Source organism: Corvus moneduloides, chromosome 19 (assembly GCF_009650955.1).
Source record: "Corvus moneduloides isolate bCorMon1 chromosome 19, bCorMon1.pri, whole genome shotgun sequence".
Classification (NCBI taxonomy): Eukaryota; Metazoa; Chordata; class Aves; order Passeriformes; family Corvidae; genus Corvus; species Corvus moneduloides.
Genome location: NC_045494.1, coordinates 835,304 through 856,262, shown reverse-complemented (window position 1 = coordinate 856,262; position 20,959 = coordinate 835,304). Strand labels below are relative to the sequence as shown.

The 20,959-nt window shown below is 51.6% G+C and overlaps 2 protein-coding genes across 9 annotated transcripts in view; one reads left to right on the top strand and one right to left on the bottom strand.

Annotated features, from left to right (window-relative positions):
• Positions 1–218: 218 nt before the first annotated feature.
• Positions 219–11,544, bottom strand: CCDC40 (coiled-coil domain containing 40). Of its 2 annotated transcripts, none has more exons than XM_032128762.1 (19): positions 11,339–11,544; positions 10,899–11,018; positions 9,744–9,873; positions 9,397–9,575; positions 8,903–8,986; positions 8,601–8,820; positions 8,066–8,223; positions 7,106–7,228; positions 6,609–6,730; positions 5,635–5,878; positions 5,351–5,533; positions 4,215–4,460; positions 3,478–3,691; positions 2,819–2,988; positions 2,604–2,695; positions 2,174–2,294; positions 1,336–1,524; positions 951–1,109; positions 219–548 (listed from the first exon to the last, which is right to left on the bottom strand). In XM_032128762.1, the coding sequence occupies exons 1-19, from the start codon at positions 11,354–11,356 to the stop codon at positions 303–305; spliced, it is 3,018 nt and encodes a 1,005-aa protein (XP_031984653.1). In that variant the 5' UTR covers positions 11,357–11,544; the 3' UTR covers positions 219–302. The 2 variants fall into 2 exon arrangements, with proteins under 2 accessions (XP_031984653.1, XP_031984654.1); XM_032128763.1 differs by having other exon boundaries at positions 9,744–9,816; positions 11,339–11,543.
• A 100-nt stretch (positions 11,545–11,644) lies between these two features.
• TBC1D16 (TBC1 domain family member 16) overlaps positions 11,645–20,959 on the top strand; it is a 32,790-nt gene continuing 23,475 nt past the window's right edge. For 2 of the 7 annotated variants that reach the window (XM_032128756.1, XM_032128750.1), the window contains exons 1-4: positions 11,645–11,739; positions 12,605–12,727; positions 18,434–18,669; positions 19,832–20,411. In XM_032128756.1, the coding sequence (XP_031984647.1) occupies positions 18,492–18,669; positions 19,832–20,411 (758 nt within the window). In that variant the 5' untranslated portion in view covers positions 11,645–11,739; positions 12,605–12,727; positions 18,434–18,491. Of the gene's footprint in view, positions 11,740–11,795; positions 11,854–12,604; positions 12,728–18,152; positions 18,338–18,433; positions 18,670–19,831; positions 20,412–20,959 lie in introns of those variants that run through there. The other 5 variants (XM_032128757.1, XM_032128752.1, XM_032128751.1 and 2 more) reach the window with 5 other exon arrangements.

Sequence of the window (20,959 nt, the reverse complement as noted above, 5' to 3'; positions counted from 1 at the left end):
GCTTGGCCAAGAGCCGGGGCGAGAGCAAGGGCGGGCCACCCCCGCGCCCGGGAAATCGGGGCTACAGCGGCCCCCGGGGCGGGGGAGGGAGGCGGGGCCCAGGAGCTGCTTGGGGCAGCGAAAGTGAAACGTAAACAGAAACATAGCGACACGATTGCAATGGTACATCTTAAATAAATATTATACCCGACAAAGTAAATATTGTACCCTACACCTGGTTATTTTTCTGTATTTATTTATTTACAAAGTCTGCAACCTGTGGAAGAATAAAAAAGACATTACATGTATTTTCTATGTTTCTGTCAGGCTTTCTCCAACCTGAGCTTGGACCCCAGCCAGTGACTGAGCCACTGCAGAGCCCTTTGGTGCTGGGGCTGTTCCTCCTGGATCTGCTGCACGATGGTGTTAATGGTCTGCAGCCGAGCCTGCAGTTTCTCCTGCTGGTTCATGCAGGCTTCCTCAGTGTGGCACAGGGCCCTGTACTTCCCTTCCCTCAGCGCCTGCAGCTGCTTCTGGTGTGCCTGGTGGGCCACAAGCTCCAACAGGTTCTGAGAAAAGCAACAAGGGAAGGGGCTGTGACATCAAGAAAAATATGGGTGGGACTCGTGTCAGGTGCTGTGACCATCACATTGGACAAGGGAAGTACAGTGCCGCGAATTCCCCATCATAACAGCCAAACAGCACCCCCAGGCCGGGTGTTGGAGGGGTACAGACATCACAGAATTCCATAAATCAGAGAAATTCCCACATACAGAAGGCAACCCTTCCCAGGACAGGGTTTCAATACGTCAAGCAGGTTCTTGGTGAGCCTCCAAAATGTGCTCAGTTAATGTGCTGCTAAAATGCCACACTGACAACCCAGTTCAGCACGGTGCTGAGACAGAGCTGGCAGCAGAGGAAGCAGCAGGCTCTGTCTGGCTCACATGCTGTAAGGGAGTGGATGTGCTCACCCATCGTTTCTCGTTCTGAAGACATTCTATGTCCAAGATGAGGCTGTCGATCTCAGCCTGGAGCTGGCAAAATTCCTGCTTCTTTTCTGAAAAGGTGTCACTGAGGGACTCTTGGATGGTCTCCAGCTCCTGGATGGTTTGGTTGCATTCATAAATGTTCTAGTAAATGGAAGAGAAGGAAATGGCAGATTTCAGTTTTAGTTCAGCTGCATTCCTGACCATCCTCCCAGAACTCGATTTTGGGGGATTTTCAATGAATGATTTCCCAAAGCCTGCCCCTTTGCCAGCGCGGGGTCTGTGCACGGACACTCCTGCACTCACTGCTGTTCACCACAAGGCCAACCTCAGCTGTATGAGCTCCTGCAGACCCACTTTCCTTTCTCACCTCCCGGGTTTCCCTGATCTTCTTCTTCAGCTCTTCTTTCCTGCTTTGGAAGTCATTCTTGGTGATGTGTTTCTTATCTACTTTGCTCTGAGCCTCTGCCCGATTCGTTATCGTCTCTCTGTGAGAAACACTCGCCTCCATAGCCCGGATCAACGTCTCCTGCTGCTTCAGCAGCTGCCCATAGCGGACCTGCCATTTGCCAAGACACAAACCAGCCTCAAAATACCAAATGCTTACCAAGAGCACCAAGGGAAGCTGTCTGGGTGGCACATCCCACCAGCATAAGCCAGATACATGTGACACAAGTGCCTGCAAGCCAGATTTGGTCCAAATCCAAACCTGGTTTGCTGTGTGTGGATCTGGAAGGCAGAGGCCTGGATTATCAACTTGTCTACACCAATATTTAAAATGTTAGTCTGGACCTCATTAGCAAGAGCAGAAGCAGAAAAGCAGAAGCATCCTGAGAATGAAGGGGAAGAGCTGCTCTGCCAGGAAAGGGAACACTTCCCTAAACCAGTGATTAAAGTGATGCAATATTTAGTAATCAACATTGCTTATAAAGCAGGGTCACAGAATCAGGTGGCAAACATACTGCAATTTAAATAGATTTCTTGGGAGTGTCCAGATTCTGCTAAGCCTGGCACGGGGAATGCAGGATGTGTGGGCCGCTAGATATGCTCAGTTCAGTCGAGCTGTGGGGGGTTTAGAGTCCTGCCCTGGGCCCTGAAGATGCCACTTCTCCAGCCTGTTTCTCATCTCCTGCCTCATGTTTCAGCCACTCCAAGCCTGAGTACATTGGGTGGCTTCCCCTCCTCAGTTCTCTTTCCCAGTGCCTTACTTGCATCCTACGAATCTCTGTTTTCATGTCATGGATTTCGCCTTGTTCAAACAGAGAATCTGTTGCTTCCCGCATCTCTTTTGCCAGCTGGATCTTTTTCTCCCACAGTAGGATCTGATGCCTTCAGAGAAGAAAGGGGAAGGGAAAGAGAAAGCTAGACCCTGCTCAGTGCAGCACACTCACTGCCAGACACTGCCAGAGTCTTCCCATATGGATCTTGGCAACATCCAGCTCACACACGCTGGAACTGTTAAAGCCAACATCCTCCCAGCTCTTGCTGGTTCCACAGACTGTGTTTCAGACATTCATTAAGGTCCTGTCCCCTTCTCCAGGAAGACTAGAAGTGCATTTGGTGGTGCCAGGTTTGGTGACTGTAGGAGAACAGGAACATGGACACAGACACATGGGACTGCGGCACTCTGGTACCTACTCTGCTTCTACCAGGCTGTTCAGGAGCCTTTCCTTCTCCTCAGTCAGTTGACTGTGCCTCTCCTGCATCTCCACAGATTCTTTTTCTGCTGCCTAGATTTGGGAAGAACAAAACAATGCAACACTGTCAGGCTGAGAAAGTTTTCCAGGATCACTGCTTGCCTCGATCTGCATGGGAGGCTGAGACCTGGGAATGAGGTTCCAGGTGGTCAGTACCTTGAGAGAGTGCACAAACTCGTTCTCTGTGACAATTTTGCCATTTTGCAGCTCCTCAAAGCTGCTGTTGTTCTTGTTGATCAACACATTCAACTTTATCAAGTCATTTGAGATGTTCTTCATGTGCCGTTCCACGTCCTTCTGTTCTTTTATTTCCTGCTGAATTTCATCTATGGGTGAACAGGCAAAAGTCTTGGAATTCCCCTGAGTACTGGGTTGAACACAGACAAGTTGAACACAAACTGCTGTCAGAGGTGGCAAGACCTCAGGCAGAGCCACCCACGTGTCCAGCCAAAATGTTTTTCCACAAGCTCAAAAACCAAAAAAAGGTTTTGAAGGAGACTCCTGTGGAAAACAGTTGGGTTTGGCTAAGGAAAGTGCTGTCATGGCTGGGGACATTTACCTACCCATTACTTGCAAACTTTATTTAACAAGTGTAACATTGTCACTCAGGGTCCGACTGTCAGGACAGTAGGATGAATCCTTACAGGAATAATGTATGCAATCAGCAGGAGTGCCTGGGCTGTTGGTATTCCTGCTCACACACAGCCAGGAGCACTCTTTGGGGCAGGTCCAGCTTTTCCCATCTGTAACCCCCCACTCCCTTTTCCCTCCCTTCACAGACGAACATTTTAAGGAAGAATCAGGGAACGACGTACTTTCCATGCGCAGTTTCCTCTGCTGCATGATGATGATCTGTTTCTGTAACATATCCAGGGAGGTTATTTGCTCATCCCGCTCCCGTGTCAGCTTGACCAGCTCCTTCTGCTCATTGAGCCAGTGCTTCTGCAACGTCATCACCTCAGAACTGCATTCTTCTATCTCCTTGTTCAGCTGGTTGATCTCAAGTTCCAGTGGTCCCAGTTCTTGCCCCTGTACAAGGGCAAAGTTTGGGATAAATCAGGCAGAAGCTGCTGGAGTTGTTGACAACATCTGGACATTCCAAAGCTTGCAGAGGATGTGCCACAGGACTCATTTCCCCATGGGTATCCATCAGGTCTTACACTGCCAGGGACAGATCTGGCAATCATCCACACAGGGCCAACCATCAAACGACTGAAATCTCTCCGCCTGCCCCACTCTCCCCTCCTCAGTGTTGGCATGTTTTCCAACAAGATCCTATTCACTCATTGATGCCATTTGACATTTTCATCAGGTGCAGACAAGTCCCTGCAGGGATCTGTGCCAGGCACACCCTCCTTTCACAATTCCCTTCACTCCATTATGAATTGATAAACACAAACACCTGCATTAACTAATGCAGCTTTTAAATCACAGTGCTGATGCCTGAAAGTTTGAACTACCCAACACTTAACACAGTTACACAGATCAGGGGCATCTCTGGTCATCACAAAGAATGAAATCAAAATTGGGACTGAAATACAGAAATACCTACCCCCTGCTGAGCAAGAAGCATCTCCAGCTTCTTGTTGTACAGGCAGATGATCCCTCCCTTCTTGTCAGCCAGGAGCCTGGACTTTGCAATCTCGCTTTCCTGGCAGGCAATCAGCTCATTCATATTTTTTATTTCCTTGTCCACCTCACAGAGTGTTTTTTCATGAACTGCCAGCCTGCAGCTGGTATTGGTTGCATTCAGAATAATCTGGGCCACATCGTTCTCAACCTTGTAAAAATGCAGCTCCTGGGAATATCAAGAGAGGAAACACATCACTGTCCCCAGCAGCCCCTTGCCGAGTTGTAATGCCACTTGTCCCAGCACAGGAGGCAGGGGATTGAGATTCTACTCCTAGGTCTGTACTAAAAGCCATGAGCTACTTACCCTTTCTGTACCCTTGCTTCTCCATCAATTGGCAGGTAATACAATATTTACCTCTGCCATACAGCTGCAGAAAAGCATTAAGGAGCCTAAATATTCCAGAAGCCTTTAAGAGATCTCACTCATCCCTTCTGCAGTGACCACCTGCCCAGTCTCTAGTTACCTGCCACCAGTACCAGGACATCACGGCATTGTCCCTTCTCCACACCTGGCACACACACCCCTTACCTAACAACCAGCACAGCACTCGGTGTGAGCAATGCTGGGCTGAGTTTTTGGATCTTTCTAAGAGATCCAGTTATACACTCCCAGAGAGAGCAACTTCTCATGGATTAAAGAGCTGTGGGTCATGTTGGACTGCTCCTTGGACTGCTCCTCAGAACGGAGAGCCGCCTGCATCCCACTCCATGATGAATTATAGAAATAAAAATTAGTTAAAATTAGACTACAGAAGTACCACATGTCCATTATTTTTCTGCAGTACATAAGAAATGCTAATACTTTATAGTAAATACTCCCAGGATTCATAATTTTGCCCCATTTATTAAGTAAAGAACAGTGTTTTGTGTCAGGTCTTTTTGGCCAAGCTCTCTCACATACACCAGAATCCTGCAATATGATCACAGGGAGAACCAGATTGGAGAGGCAAACTCAGCAGAGCTTCAATGCAGACCTGAAACCAGAACAAAGTCACTGACAAGCCCTGCTGGGGACCCACTGGTGCCCTGCCCTCCCAAGGTGGGGGGATGCCATACCAGGTTGCTTTTTCTGTTCCGAATTTTTTCAGCCAGCTGGAAGAAGTGCTTTGCAGCTTTGTTGGACATCATCTGGTCCTGAAGCTTTGCCATGATTTCACTCTCTAGCTGCTCTTTGACAGAAGTTCCCTTCTCTATGCCCTTCCTGATGGCCAGCAACTCATTCAGGTGAGCGGCTTGGTCCTAAAAGGTTGGAAGACAGAGACAGGATCACTACAGCTGTTTGAGGAAGGGTATTCAATTCAAGTATTCAAAAGGATTCATATTCCATGGACTCTCCTCACCATCTTGGTCCTGCTGAGGGCCTGCTCTGTCTCCTGGAGAACATGAGTGTAGGTGCCAGTTTGAACCTGCAGGGCCTCCTGCTCCAGCAGGCACTGGGCAAGCAGTTTCCTTGTCACACTGGTATCATTCTGGGACCGGTTCAGGAGGGCAACAAGGTTCTCATTCTTCTCCTCCTCTTTCCTGATGGACTTCCCACAGCCATGGATGTCCCCTTCTAGGGACATGAGGTCACGTCTGTAGTTGCTGGAAGGGCAAAGAAGATGGAAAATCATCACGGGGATTGGTGCTGAACAGCCGCCCACAAATTCCTCTTTTCAAATTCATTACTGCAGCAACAACTGCCCAAGAAGGAAGATCTTTTTAAGGCTCAGCTGCTGTGACAGTGCAGAGTCAGCAGGAGATGGATGGAGACATTAAGATTTAAAAGTAAATGTGTCTAGGAAAATTGATTCCTTTTTTCAGCGCTGTACCAGCCCCCATTCCTCCCAGGACGTCACCATATAAAAGCAGATTGTTTGTTCTCAGAGAATCAGTCAAGCTTTAAGGCTCCAGAGCAAATAAACACTTCCTCTGGCAACAACAGGGAGGTTTTCCTGAACATTTCCAAAGGCCTCACAAAACCCTGATAATGAGAGACAAACCCTTCCTGACATCCAGCTCTTTGGAGTAAGAGATGTTGCAAATGTGAGGGAATTCCTTTAGAGGAATAAAACATGATTGAGAAAACTGTAAACAGCTTGAAGAACCCCCCACATTCCGAGGAAGAGATGTGGTCAGGATAAAGAAAACAGCAAAAAAGAACCGTGCTTCTTATCCTTTGCATTTATTACGTATTTTAGAGCAGGAAACTTGTTCTGCCTGGCACGCCCTGCCCACACAGTGCTAAACCCGACAGGAGACACACTGGAATCCCCTTCTGGAATCCCTCCTGCCCAAATCTGAGGTGTCCTCAGGGCCTGGTTTCAGACCTTACCCCAGCAGCTCCTGACTGACAACATAGGCCTCGTCCCTCTGCTTCATTCCAGCCAAGCTGCTGTTCCAATGGTCCATCAGCCTCTTCTTTTCCATGTTAATAGCCTGGACCTCCAGACCAGCCTGGGGAACAGAGAGGTGGCAGACAGGATTAATCTACACTGTGTTGAAAAAACAAATTCATGTTAAAATACTTTTTTTTTTTTTTCCTGTTCGTAATGTGCTGAGCAGGATCAGCTCCAACTCTGTCTCTCGTTCATTGTCTCAGCAGCCCACAGAGCACAGGTCTGCAAGAAAAAACTGCTGCAAAGGGCAGGAGGAAGTGATTTACAGGCACTTCTCATGGACAAAGGAAAAGAAAAAAAAAGTCTTCATTCTTCCAAACAGGAACAAACTGTGAAACTCTGTCCCACCTTGTGCACACCACATGAGCATGGGCCAAAGGGGTCAGCCCTGCCAGAGGGAAATATTAACCACAAGGGAAAAGTCCCCTCCTACCTCACTGACTGCCTGCCGGGTCACTTTTGTGTCCTCTGCCTGGGCCACAAGCTGAGCTTCAAACAGAGCAATTTGTTCCTGGAGCTCGTAGACTCTCCTCGTTAACTGGTCCAGGAGAAGGTCCTACAGAGCCAGAGCCAAACAGTCCAGGGTGGGTCATGGAATCTCAGTCTAAACCAACTGTATCCTACAAGAATAATATCAGCTAAAAAAGGAATTAAAACTGGCAACTGGATTAGATTTGAGTCCTACTGAAACTTTCCCATCCATACACAAATGGCTCACGAGTGCAGCAGGCACGACTTGCAAGAGAATGAAACCTTTGCTGGCTGTTTATTATTCCAGTTGCAGCAGTAAATTGATAGCTCGGCTCTGAAGCCACATTCCCTCCTGTCAGCATGGATTATGCTGGGCCCCCTGTCCAGCTACTGGGAATCCTAATAATGTATAGTTGAAAATCCTTTGTTAAAACCCTCCAAAACCCAAACTGTATTTCAACAGTTTGCATGGAATTCTGCACTAGCAATACTGCGTGGATTGTGTCCAGGAAGGCAGCAGAGGGAGCTCCAGCACCGACCGGCTCCACTCATTCCCCAAGTTCACTTTCCATTGTGAAATTCGCTGTGATTGAGAATTATTCTCAAGACCTGTACACACGATATTTCTTCAATAAATACCTTCAATAAATATCTTCCTTCCCTTGAGTGAAGAGTGACTTACTGTTCTAAGCCTTGCAAACCCTCTGGACAGTGCATGTTGCTGTCTGGGGGCAGGCAGGGCTTCTTCTCCTTTTTAGAAAAGCCTCTGGAATTTTTTTTTGTCAATTATTTGAGAAAAATATCCCCACTCATCTTCCGTGACTCAGTCACTCTAGCCTTCCTTCTGACAAGGTGGCACATCCTCCCAGACTCACTGCTGGCACCTGCATTTATTTATTTCAAAGACAGTTTCACTTGGTACCTGTTTTTTCTTTTCCACCTCAGCCTGGATCCTCTCTGCCTCAGCCCTCTTTGCTGACTGTTTCATCAGTAAAACCCTGTGATGCATGTCCTGGTCCATGTTCTGCACATAGAAGAGCTGCAAGGCCAGGTTTTCAATCTGTGTCTGCATTGCAGAAACTGGGGGGACAGGAGATACAATAGTTACAGAGAAGTTTGTTTGTAGGGTACACCTTAAACAGACATAAAAGAGAAAGAAATACAGAAGCTCCCAAAGCAAAACCTCTCACACATCAGCTAAACCAGCCCTCCCCAGCAGAAATATTTACATCAGCTTTGGAGTACAGCTCCACAAGCAAAGCTAAAGATCCTGGCAAGCAATTCCTGGATTCCCAGCTCACAGAATTCCAGGCGTGCCTGTGAAACTTTTCAGTGAGTGCATTATTCCTGATTAATTATTTTGCTGAATTTTTCAAGCCAGTGCTTCACTTAAATTCAAATTAATTTCTCCACACAGCCCTAGGATTGGGAAACACCGCCAGGACTGCCTCAGTCACCTTTCTTGCGTTCATCATCTGTGTTGTGACATATTTCCTTGTGAGCATCCCTGAGGCCCTGCAGTTCCTCTTCCAGCTGCTGCCGCACTGTGGCCGCCTGGGAATAGCGCTCGTGGCTCTTCTCCAGTTCCACCTCCAGCTGCCCCAGCTGCTGCTGGGCTCCGTAAAGGATCACCCCGAGCTCTTCCCTCTGCTCTTTGCTGGTCTTCACTGCTGCCCTCTGCGGACACAAGAGGGAAGGAGCTGTCTCCCAGCAGCTCGGACAGGAGGGGCTGTGGGAAGGCAAAGGAGAGGCTCCCTACCAGTTCATGGACGTCTAGGTTCACTTGTTCTATCTGCTTAGTGAGGTAATTCTTCAGGGCAGCCTGGAATCTTGTCATCAGAGGCTGTAAAGAAGGACAGCATTAATAAACTTTAGTTTATTATTTAGTAATTAGTGTAAATAGTGAGAGGTGTTACATAGTGGGTATTTGCTGATGCCAAAAAGTGAGAATATTTGAAAGCCAGAACTGTGCCAGAAGAGCTGCATCTGAGAACCCACCCGCTCACTCTTGCTGCAAGGACTTCTCTTTCAGGGGCACTGAGGGATCACATTTACCCTCTGCATTGCTCACTTCTGAACCTACAGCTCTGGGGTTAGGGTTGAGTGACTCAGTCAGCAGCTAATACTTTGGCAAAACTGATTTTCACATGTGCAGCTGAACAGCTGAGCCACTGCTTACAGCTCACCTCACACATTTTAGAGAAACACAAACATCAACTCTGCAAAGAACGACAAGATTTGAAGACTTCTCACATGTTCTGGATCCAAGATGACCAGTTCTTCTTCTTCTGCTGTTTTCCTTCTACTTTTTCTTATCCCATGTTCCTCAGCTCCATGCTGCTGCAACCCCTTGTCCTGTCTTTGGTTGCCATGATCACTCGGGAGCTCAAAGGTCAGCTCTGCATGGTGAGAACTGGCTCGTCCTTTGCTCCCTGGACCCCACCCCAGCATAAAGAAGGAAAAAGATAAAGGAATAGGATTAGATTTTATAGTATTGTGCCTCCAGCTGGATTAACAATGACCAGAAAGGGAGAAAACCAGAGGCTGTGCTTGAGAGATGATCTCAAGTGCAGCTCTTCTGCAAAGGCGGTGGGGGATACCTGGTTCTGCTGCAGGTGCTCCTGAGGGAAGGGACGGGGCTCCTCTGCCTGGAACTGCCTGCTCCACGTCACCCTGCTCAGGAGGACAAGTGGCACGTTCGTTATCTGGGAAAGTCTCAGGCGATTTTCCCTGAAACATAAAATCCATCACCTTTTCCATCTAACTACCCCTAAACATCTGCTCATTTTTGTCATGAGGCATGAACAATGCAAACAAAGGATCAACACGAGGGCCTGGCTCTAAAGCCAGCACAGAGACGCTCCCAAAATAGAATTAGAGTGAGCCACTCCTGCAGACCCCACAAACAGCTCTGCAGCAAGATCTCTCTATCTTCAGGGGGCAATGACTCTGTTTGCTCCTCCAGAGGAACAGACTCTCCATCGTCATTCCCATTCTCCACTTCCATGGCCTGGCACACAGCACAGGTGGAAAGCAGAGCAGCAGATTGCCATTTGCATTTCATGTTAATGCTGTGGTATTTTTTGCCACAGGGCGCAGAAGTTTAATTCAGAAGTTTAATCTCATTTGCAAAAATAGTCACTCAGCAAGCAATGAGATAGTAAAGATCCTGACAAAACTTCTCCACACCACTCACAGTTTCATGTACTTCTAGTTCACGTCCATTAAAAAAAAAAGTCCTTACAGATTTATTAAAGCAATTCTTCCAGCTAGCACAACATGTAGCCAAATTATTCTCCTTCTTCTTTCTTTCTTTCTTTCTTTCTTTCTTTCTTTCTTTCTTTCTTTCTTTCTTTCTTTCTTTCTTTCTTTCTTTCTTTTTAAAGTGACTCTTTTATCCCACATCATCATTTGCCAAATTCAAGTGTTGGGCAGGCCCAATGGAAGAAGAAAACTTGTCACCAAGAAACCTCCAAAAAGAGCCCGAGTATGTGCATCCATGAAATGTGGATAAATCTCTTTTTTCGGTGTCTGCACTGGAAACGTGCAAAGAACTGAGTGAAACACACACAGTTCAAATGCTGCTGACATGGGTCAGTAACTAAATTTACTTTTTAGTGGCTTTTTTGCTTTATATGAGGGCAAGGCTGGAACGATCGCTCTCTTCTTGCTGTTGAAGCTGCTCCCAGGAAGAGGCCGCTCTGCAAAGGAGGCGTGGGAACGGGCTGCCCTGTGAATGTTCCAAAGGGAATCACCTCCAGAGGAAGATGTGATGGAGCTCTGCTTTCATCCCGCTCCGCGGAGCCCAATTCCCCCGCAGACTCCTCTGCCGCGGCACCGGGCGGCTCCTCCATAGCGCCGGGGCTGGGCTGGGCCTGCAACCGGAGAGAGCCTGAGCAGCGGGGCGGGCACGGGACACGCACCAGCAGGTGCCGGGACGGGCCGGACGGTACCGGGCCGGCGGTGGAGGGGACGGGCAGTGCCGAGCAGTGCTGGGCCGCAGTGGAATCCGGACCGGGCAGTACCGAGCCGCGGCGGACGGGACGGGAGGGAAAGAGACGGGAGGTCCCGGGGCGGGACAGGAGGGGAGGGGAGGGGCGGTGCGGGCCGGCGGAGGAGCCCCGGGCGGGCAGTACCAGTACCAGTACCAGTACCAGTACCAGTACCGGGCCCGGCCCGGCCCGGCCCGACTCACCCGCGGCGGCTCCGCCATGTTCCCGTTACCAGGCGACGCATCAACACCCGCTCACGTGACCGCCCGGGCCGCACCACCGCGGTCCGCGGGGGGCGCGGGGGGGCTCGGGCCGCACCAACCCCGGCGCGCGGGGGGGCTCGGGCCACGCTCCGTCCCCGGCCAGCCCCGGTTCCGCCCGCGGGTCCCGGTCCCGGCACCGGGCGGGTCCCGCTGTGCTCTCCCCGCGCCGGGCAGCCCCGGGCCGGGCGGACGGGCGGGGCAGCCGGGCGGGCACAGCCCCGCGGGCCGGGCGGAGCGGGCGGGCGGCGGCAGCGGCCCCGCGCAGGGCCGGGAGCGGCGGCGGCTCCGAGCTCGCCCCGGGCTGGGCAGCGCCGGGAGCTTCCCCGGGCTCGTCTGTGCCGGTAACGCGGGGCCGGGCCGGGCTGGGGGCGGCGGGGGCTGGGGGGCCGGGTGATCCCGTAGCGCTCCCAGCCTGATATCCAGCCGGCACCGGGATCCTGCCGGCACCTGGGCAGGTCCATGTTTGGTCCCGCTCTTTGTCCGCCCTTCCCACGCCGGGGCCCCGCGGAGGGCGGCGGGAGCAGGCGGGAGGACGGGATGCTCCCCTGGGGTCGGGATGCCGCCCTGGGGTCGGGCTGCTCCCCTGGGGTCGGGCTGTTCTCCTGGGGTCGGGCTGCTCCCCTGGGGTCAGGATGCTCCCCCGCGGTCGGGCTGCTCCCCTGGGGTCGGGCTGCTCCCCTGGGGTCAGGATGCTCCCCTGGGGTCGGGCTGCTCCCCTGGGGTCGGGCTGCTCCCCTGGGGTCGGGATGCCGCCCTGGGGTCGGGCTGCTGCCCTGGGGTCGGGCTGCTCCCCTGGGGTCGGGCTGCTCCCCTGCGGTCGGGATGCTGCCCCTGCGGTCGGGATGCTGCCCCGGGGTCGGGATGCTGCCCTGGGGTCGGGATGCCGCCCTGGGGTCGGGCTGCTCCCCCGCGGTCGGGCTGCTCCCCTGGGGTCGGGCTGCTCCCCTGGGGTCGGGCTGCTCCCCTGGGGTCCGGATGCTCCCCCGCGGTCGGGCTGCTCCCCTGGGGTCGGGCTGCTCCCCTGGGGTCGGGCTGCTCCCCTGCGGTCGGGATGCTGCCCCGGGGTCGGGATGCTGCCCCTGCGGTCGGGATGCTGCCCTGGGGTCGGGATGCTGCCCCGGGGTCGATGTGCCGCCGGGGGCGCTGGTGGAAATCTAAATAGTTCCTAAACTTTCTCTTCTGTTATTTCGGTGCGGCTCCGTGCAGCTTGGGAGTATTTCAATGTTTTCCTTCCTTTTGGGGAGCTGGTCTTCTCCCAGGTGACCCAAACATCTACCTGAGCTCTGTTACCTGCGGAGAAGGTGGATGGGGATCGTTGGCAGTGGTTTGGTGAGTGGCCTTGGGATGCTGCAGGCAGGGGTTGTGGGGTGGTGTATTGCTCGCTGTGCTGCTGACACTCCGTAAAATAACGCGGCTGCTTCCACTGGGAGATTGGTCTTTTTGGATATCAGGCTGGGAGCTTGTCTTGCAGAGGTGTTTTGTTCTTAGTTGCTACTCCGAATAGGAAGAAAAATGAAAGTTCTTTTGAGAGAAAACAGTAGAAGTGTGAGGGCTGGGACAGCTCAGGGTAAAGATCTTGGACTTTGCTGGTGCTTTTGTAGAAGCCTCCTGAGAGTTTGTAGGAGCTTGTTCGGGTCCTGGTGATAACTGGACAGTCTGTGAAAGCTGCTTTTCTGCACTGGATTTGGAGAATATCTGGGTTTGTTCTGGCTATGTGGGGGCTGTGAGGCTGGAGAGCCGGGATGGGGCAGAGTGTGGCTCTCTGAGTCCATCAGGGAATGAGGGAGGGAAGGGGCTATTCCAGAGTGTCCAAGTGGCAGAGATGATGCATGGTCTGATGTCTGTCGTACTGAGAACAGAGTTTGCAATCAGCTCATCCACTGAGCTGTGATCCAGGCTCCTGGGGCTTTGAGCTGCTGATTTTTGAGGATTGAGTCCTGAGAATGTTATCAGGACACAGCAACAGGATGTTGGAAATAAAAAGTCATAAAAGCATTTCCTGTGGCCCAAGCAGTGCAGATACGTGTCATGCAAAGCTGGTAAATTGAGGATGGAGGGACATGGGGCACAGAGTGTCTCAGTGACAGTGTGTGCTGTGGGTGAGTTCGGTGCTGGGGATGGGTGAGTGTTTTGTTTGCTTTTTGTTTGCTTTTTGTTTGCTTTCTGATGCCTGAACAGGTGTGGCTGGGAGCAGCCGGCCCTGACATAGCATTCCCTTTCCCTTTTCATCTCTTGAGTCACAGCCTTGCAGGATTCAGGCTGCTGCCCCTTTTTTACCTGCTCAGCTGAGATGCATCTGAGCGAAATTGGTCCCACTGAAGCGGCTGCATTTGGAGTTGTGGGGATTTTGGCTGTTCCCTTCCCTTTGCTCTGTGCTTCGTGAGCCGCTGCTGCCCCAGCAGGGCAGCAATGAAAGACTTCTTGGTGACCTACATAATTCTTCCCATGAGATGGGATGACTTCAGAGTGGCTCCCTATGGTAAACGTTTTTCCTTGATTTGGCTGGATCCTCTGAACTGGCTCCAGCATAGCAAGGAGTTTGGAAAGCTTTTCTCTTTTTTTATTCCCGATGTCGAGGTATTGTAATACAAAGGGAAGGTCGTGCAAGGACCTGTAGAGGAGTAGAGATCAAGTGAGTGACCAGCTGAGAGTGGCACAGCAAATCCACTCGGAGGACTGGGAGGAAGCTGAGTCCTGACTCCAGCCTGCCCTACTCTGGTCGCTCTGTGCTTGAGAGTTCCAAACCCGGCATTTACTGTTCCCAAGAAGGGAAAGAGGCAGGAATTGGTGCGGTGTCTGAGCCCCACCACCACAGTGACTCTGCACTCCTTAAATATGTAAAATTAAACTCAAGTTATTAAGGGCAAGGAAGAAAACGAGCCTGTTGCATTTTTCTTACCAAAGACATTTCATGCTTAAATGTGGTGCTGCTGTTTGACAGCTCGTGTTTCTCCGCCGTGCCCAGACACGCTGCAAGTCTCACATTTCACTTCCAGAGCCCTGCAGCTCGGCTTATGTTGCTCGTAAAGCTCGGAAAATCTTGCCCAGCGAATGTGCCCTGGGAGGCAGAGCCCATGGAGGGCTCAGCTCAGGGAGGTGTGGGCTGCAGCCGGCCCCGCTCTGGGCTGGGCTCCTCAGTGAGAGGATCCAGGGTGCTCGCGGTGCCCCCGGTGCCAGCACGGACCGGGAGATGTGCTGGGTGTGCCAGCCCGTGCCGGAGCCGGCGCTGCCCTCCCGGGCCAGGATACAGGAATCTCGTGCGACCGGCGGCGGCAGCATTTGGTCCAGCAGCAGGTGCCAAGTGAGGTGTGAGCTGCCAAGGCAAACAGGATCCTGTGGATGGGTTCCTGAGGAGGGGAAGGGCATCGCTGCGGGCGGCGAGCAGCCGGTGCCGGTCTGGATGCTGCTGGCTGGAACAGGACAGGCTCTGGGGAAGAGGCTCCGGGGGTGATTTCAGGAATTGGCTCCCCAGCACTTTCTCACTCATGAAGCTGAGAAGTGCTGGCACCAACTGGGAGAGCAGCCAGGGCTGTGTGAACAGACACAGGAGCTGGAGCGAAGATTTTTAGTGGCAACAGTTGATGTGTGGGAGAAGAAAATGTGTGTGTGCTTAATAAATATTGGCACTCAGCAAGAGCTTATCAGCTAACTCAATGCTTCAGCTTCTGGAGAGCTGAGCTGGCTCTGCCACACTGAGAAGAATCCCTTCAGATCAGTGGATAAATATGAAATTCATATGAAAAATGGGGTTTTTTGAATGGTGCTGATTTACTGCTGCCTGAGCTGTGAGATGGTTCCCACTGCCTTCCCAAGCACACAAAAGAGGCAGCAGCAGTTCCTGCCTCTCCCCACGGCCCAGGCCCCACGGATTGCCTGTGCAGATGTTGTCCCACATGGAAAAGGGCTGAGAATAGAGCAAACCCTGCAAATTTGGTCTCTGTTATTTGCTGCTTTGTGTTGTATGAACTCCTGTCTTTTAGGAAGGAGAGGCACTTTCCCAAGCTGAGTTCCAGAGACTTTTGGGGTTGTACCAGTAGACTAGATGACCTTCAGAGGTCCAGTCCACCATCTGGTCCCCACTGGGACTGACTGTGTATCTATTTCTGCAGCCTTTGAAACCCCAGCAATGGAAATGGTCCCTTGAGGTTGGTTCCCTGTTCTGGTGCACCATTGTCCTAGCTACTAGAATGACAAAACCTAGGTATTCCTTGCCACAGTTCAGCTGCCTTACAACTTCTCCCATCCTTCATTGACAGCTCTTCCTTTCTTTGGCAGAGACAGTTCCCATGTGTGAAGACTTTTAATACATTTCCCTCACTTTTATCTTCCCTTGGCAATCTCTTTCCCTGGCCCAGATAACTCCTGTCACCCTCCCTGAAACTGTCCTGTGACTTGCATCTGTTTTTCTTTAATCCTGCAACCAAAGCTACAAAGAATTCCCTGGCCTGTGGGAACAGTGAAAGGATTGAGTTTCCTGGTGATATTTATATATCCCAGTGTGTCTGGCTACTGTCTGCAGCACTGCAGTGGTCTCTGATTTCTGATGTGCAGCTCTTCTGCAAGACGAGTCCAGCAGACTGAATTTCCGAGCTGGCAGGACACCGTATTCCAAACCTTTTGTCTTTTTTTTGGTTTCCTCTTCCCAGCCCTGTGTGGCTGCAGTGCCGTCCATCTGCACATGCAGGCAGTGCTGAACAACAGGTGTTCTGCAGGATCAAAGCAGGATTTCCCTTTAAATTCCTCCGGCTTTCCAGGGAGCAGCTTTTGATCTCTACCTGTCGCTTTGTTCTTCCTGTGCCCGGTGAAAGCTCATTAAGTGGTGCCTCTGCTGGCAGAGACCTCCTGACCCTCCCCTGCCTTCCTGGGAGCGCCCAGAGAGCTGCAGCAGGACATCACACCACCTCTTGTTTCACATGTGCCTCTCTAGCTTCTGTCTCTGTGTTTCCTGAGGAAGCACTCCCTGGCCAGCAGCAGCAGCCAGCTGGTGCTACCTTCCTCCTGTGCATCCGCAGGTTTTTGGGGTTCTGAGGAAGTCGCTGACATGGATGAAGGTCTGTGCTGCTGTAGCCAGTGTTGTGCTGACAGGTGACCCTGCCCAGGTGTGCTGGAGGCCCAGGTCTCCGGCCAGGTCACTCTGTATCACTGCCCCTGACTCCCCTGACCCTGTTTGGAAACAGCATGTGGTAACTCAGTGTGGGGAAGGAGAAGTTGCACCAGAATTTACTGTCTGTTCTTGCAGGGTGCAATGAGAGGAAAGGTGATTTGCTCCTTAATGTGGTTGAGGCAAATGACTTTCTGCCAGGTGTAACCCAGAGCCTGAAAGCAGGGATTTTGACAATGTGAACAAGAATGAGTGTAGGGCTCGACTGGTGTTTGTTTTTTGGGGCTGAGACTTGAGGATACATGTTGTGTCTGGTGCTAGAAGGAGACAGGAGTGTGCAGGACTTGCAAAGTAATTCTCTTATTCTGAACACTTGCTGGTACAGAGCAGGGTTGAGGCTTCTCCATCAAGTCCCAGCAAAGACTGAAATGCAGAAACCGCCTCCGCTGTGATTCGAGCTGACAAATGTGGTGATCGCCAGTTAAACCAATAGTTTGTCCTTTAATGAAGGCTCTGTCAACAGCTTGGCAGTCTCATTTGCAGTCTTCTGCATGTCCCAATCTGTCAGAGGCAGGACAGCTATTTTCCTTCCCTGCAGCCCTCACTCTGCCCTTTGGGAAATGCCCCTTTGCCATTTCTGCCTTCTGCCCTCCTGGGCTGGCTGGATTTGCCATCAAAATCAGGTTAAGGAAATTGGAGCTGTTCAGCATCAGACAGTGCTTGCTTAGGCCCTTCAGTATTTCCTCAGAAGATGCCCCAAGCCAGGGCCTGTGTGCTTTGTTTTCCTCTCTGGCTCTCCTGGCCGTGCTCTGCAGCCCAGCGTGGGACTGGTCCCCAGGAACAGCCCGGGCTGAGCTCTCCCTGTGCTGTCCCAGGCCTGGGAGCGTGGCTGTGGGGTGTGCTGGGTCACACTGGCCTGTACACGGCAAGCTGGGCTGTGTAAACACAAAGGAACAAAAGTAGGAGTTTCCTCTCCTTCTGTGGTTTTGGCAGAACAGAAACTGCCGTGGTTCTGGTGCTTCCCAGCTGGGGATGGCTGCAGAGAGCCTGCTCTGCATGGGGGTTGCTTTGTGTGAGACCCTCCTGCTCTTCCAACACATCCTGGTCTATCTGCTGAATGCTTTATAGTTTGGGTGACCCCTCTGGGTCCACTGCAGAGCTCCTCATCATCAGCCCCAGCAAGCAGCACATCTCAATTAAGCACAGAGCTTATTTGGGGGTGAGCTGGGGATCGTGCTCCACAGTTCTGGGAAGCTCTGGATGGCTGAAATGTTTGCCTTGAGTTGGTGTGCGACGCTCTGGGCCTGAGGTCTGCCCACCCTGGTGAGCGTGGGGCTTTCAAGCCTTATCTCTGACAAGGCTCTATTTAACCGTCACTGCTCAGAAGAACCCAAACCAAACTGAAAAACAACCTCACAGAAAAAAAATCCCAACCCCAAAAACCTCAAACACACAGAAATGGCAAGCACGAGATGAAGTGGGTTTGATTGATGTTGTTTTTGGAGGTGCTGTGGCTGGAGCAGCAGCCCCATGTTCAATGCTGTGGTCTCAGCCATTTCTGTGCTGAAGGAACCTCTGGGATCAGCTCTGGCTCTGTGAAATCCCCGGGTCAGTGACACATCGGGCAGCTCCACACGCTGAGCCGTTCTCTCAGTGGGGGATTTCAGTGACCAGCATTGCTGTTCTGCCTCCTCCCCACAGTAGCTATTAACGTGGGGTTTTGCTGCCTTCATGTTTCTTCATTGCAGAGAAAAGTGTGCTGGGATTCTCTGCTTCAGCACCTTTGAAGCACGAAGGTGATGTTACAGATCCACAGCGTTTGGGGGCTCTTGCTTGAGGTGTGGATTGATGGGAGACTCGTCCTCAGACAGTGGGTGGCACGTGCTGTGCTGTCGTTATTTTGGTTCTCACTATTTTTTCCCCCTTCTTGGCAGATCTTCTGAATTTGGCTCCTGACTAGAGCTGACAGATGATGGAAACATTTCCCTGGCGATGTCTCTGGGGCGACTCCTCCGTCGAGCCTCTTCAAAAGCGTCCGACCTCCTGACCCTGACTCCCGGCGGCGGCGGCGGTTCCTCCTCCGTGCTCGATGGGGAGATCATCTACTCCAAGAACAATGTCTGTGTCCACCCCCCTGAGCTGCTGCAGGGCATCGGGGAGCACCATCCAGGTGATGGGGTGTTGCAGACACTGCCCACTCTCTCTTTTTCTCTCTCCTGGCTGTTGTTTCTATCAAGTTCTACACTGTGGGCTCTAAGAAATTAAGAGGTGCCAGTGGGGGACAGGGCAAGGCAGTTTTGTGGAAGACTAAGGACAGCCATCCGCAGGCTGATCCATCAGCTCTTCTTTTAGTAGGAATATTGGTGATATCGCTCCTTTCTCTTCTGGTCCAGCATGGATTTACCTGGTTTAGTAAGTCCTTTTGTACAGTCAGAAGTTGTCATTTGAGACCAGTAACTTCTGTTGCTCGTTCCTGTCCATGAATTTTTCAGGAAATCCAAGTATCCTCTTGTGCCTGTCATTGCTGCAGTGGCCTCAGCAACCACTGGTAAAGGGAAAATCCAAAAAGCCTGATTGTGGCTGCATGCACTGGAGTAAATGAGAATAAATCCTGCTCTGTCCTTTTATTCTCATCTGTTCCTGTGCTCTTTCATGTTCTCATCAAAGACCTGTGGCTCTTGGCTTAGCTTCACAAAATGAATTATTCTCTGAACACTAACCCTTGCTTTCATTTTTGTGTGGGTGACTTCTTTTTCCATTGGCTTCCCATGAAAACTGTAGCCCTTTAGCTACACTAAGGTAAATATTCTTGAGAAATCAATGTTCAGCTGGCACTTGAAATTGTTTAAAAAACAGTAGAACTTTTTCATGTGGCAACATACTTTATATTTACTCTTGATTAGTAAATCTGTCCAGGAAATCCAAGTATTTGCATGTCATTTCTCTGTTCAGTTAGGCCAGAGGGAGCTGAGATTGCTCAGAAGCCACATACAGATTTGAAATAATTTGCAGATACTGAATAATGTTGAGCACTCCACAGTTCCTTTGACAGAATTCTGTCCTGGTAAATAAAAGAGTTTGTTTTGCCCATGTGTAGTGGTAGTGAAGTGACGGGAATCACTGAATGGTTTGGGCTGAGAGGGACCTTAAAGATGATCTCCTTCCATCACCCTGCCATGGGCAGGAGCACCTTTCACCAGACCAGGTTGCTCATCCAGCTTGGCCTTGAACATTTCCAGGGATGGAGAGATGGGGAAAGGGAAATTTCAGGGTTCTGCAGTTCCCTTAGAACGACTCCATGTCACAACTGGTGCTCCTGTGCTCTCTCTCAGGCTATTTGTGCTTGTACATGGAGAAGGACGAGCTCCTGGGAACCACGCTGATCCTGGCCTGGGTGCCCAACTCCCGCATCCAGCGGCAGGATGAGGAAGCCCTGCGCTACGTCACCCCCGAGAGCTCCCCCGTGCGCAAAGCGCCCCGAAAGCGCGGCCGCCACGCCCAGGGCTTCGGCAGCGGCCGGCCCGCGTCCCCCTCGGAACAGAGAGGGGCGGTGACCCTCAAGGGGGACGAGATCCTCACAGTGTCCCAGCTCGTGAGGGACGGGGCCCCCTTCTTGGAAGGGGAGAAGCTGTCACAGAGCGGTGCCCGCCGGTCCCCGCAGCCCCCCCGCAGCGACTCAGGGACCCTCTCCACCATCAGCTCCCAGGAGGAGCAGAACAGGTTGGAGGGCACGGAGGAGGGCCTGGACTGCAGGGAGGACGAGGGCTCCTTGGAGCTGTCTGCTGACGATGTGAGCAGGGACAGCACTTTTGACTCTGATTCTGATGCCTTCTCTTCCCCGTTCTGCCTCTCTCCCATCAGTGAAGCCCTGGGGAAAAGCAGCAGCTCCGTGTTCCTGGACAGTGAAAGCAGGTGAGTGCATCCTTTCTCTGGTTTCTCTGGGTGCTGGGTGCTGAGCTTGGAGATGCTGAAGGAAGTTGAGAAACTTCACAGTGGCATTGACCTCAATGTCCTGTCTGGCTTCAGACTCCTATGGAATTTACAGGAAACTGTCAGCCAGTTCTGCTTCTGCTCAGTGTACCCTGGCCCCAAACATCCAGGTCTGTGTGTGTTCTTTCAGGTGAACTGTCTTGAGCCCTGGAAACAGCATTGCTAAAGTAAACGGGTCCTTTGTTGGCCTCATTTGCTCTGCTGAGGACCTGAGCTTGTTGCTTCTCGTGCAGAGCCACATCAAAGGGCCTGGCTGACTTCCTGAGCCGTGGGCACCCCTCTGGGCCCTGTGTTGACACGAAACCTGCGTGTGGGAGCTTGTTTTGCTGCTGTTCAGAACGTGGTCCTACTTCAGACAGACAAATATTCATTCTTGCGTGTCTCATCTGGGTATTTCAGTCAATGCTTCTCAGTGTCACCTGCAGTAACCGCTACAGGGGGAAAGAGGGCACCTTGGCAAGGGAATAATG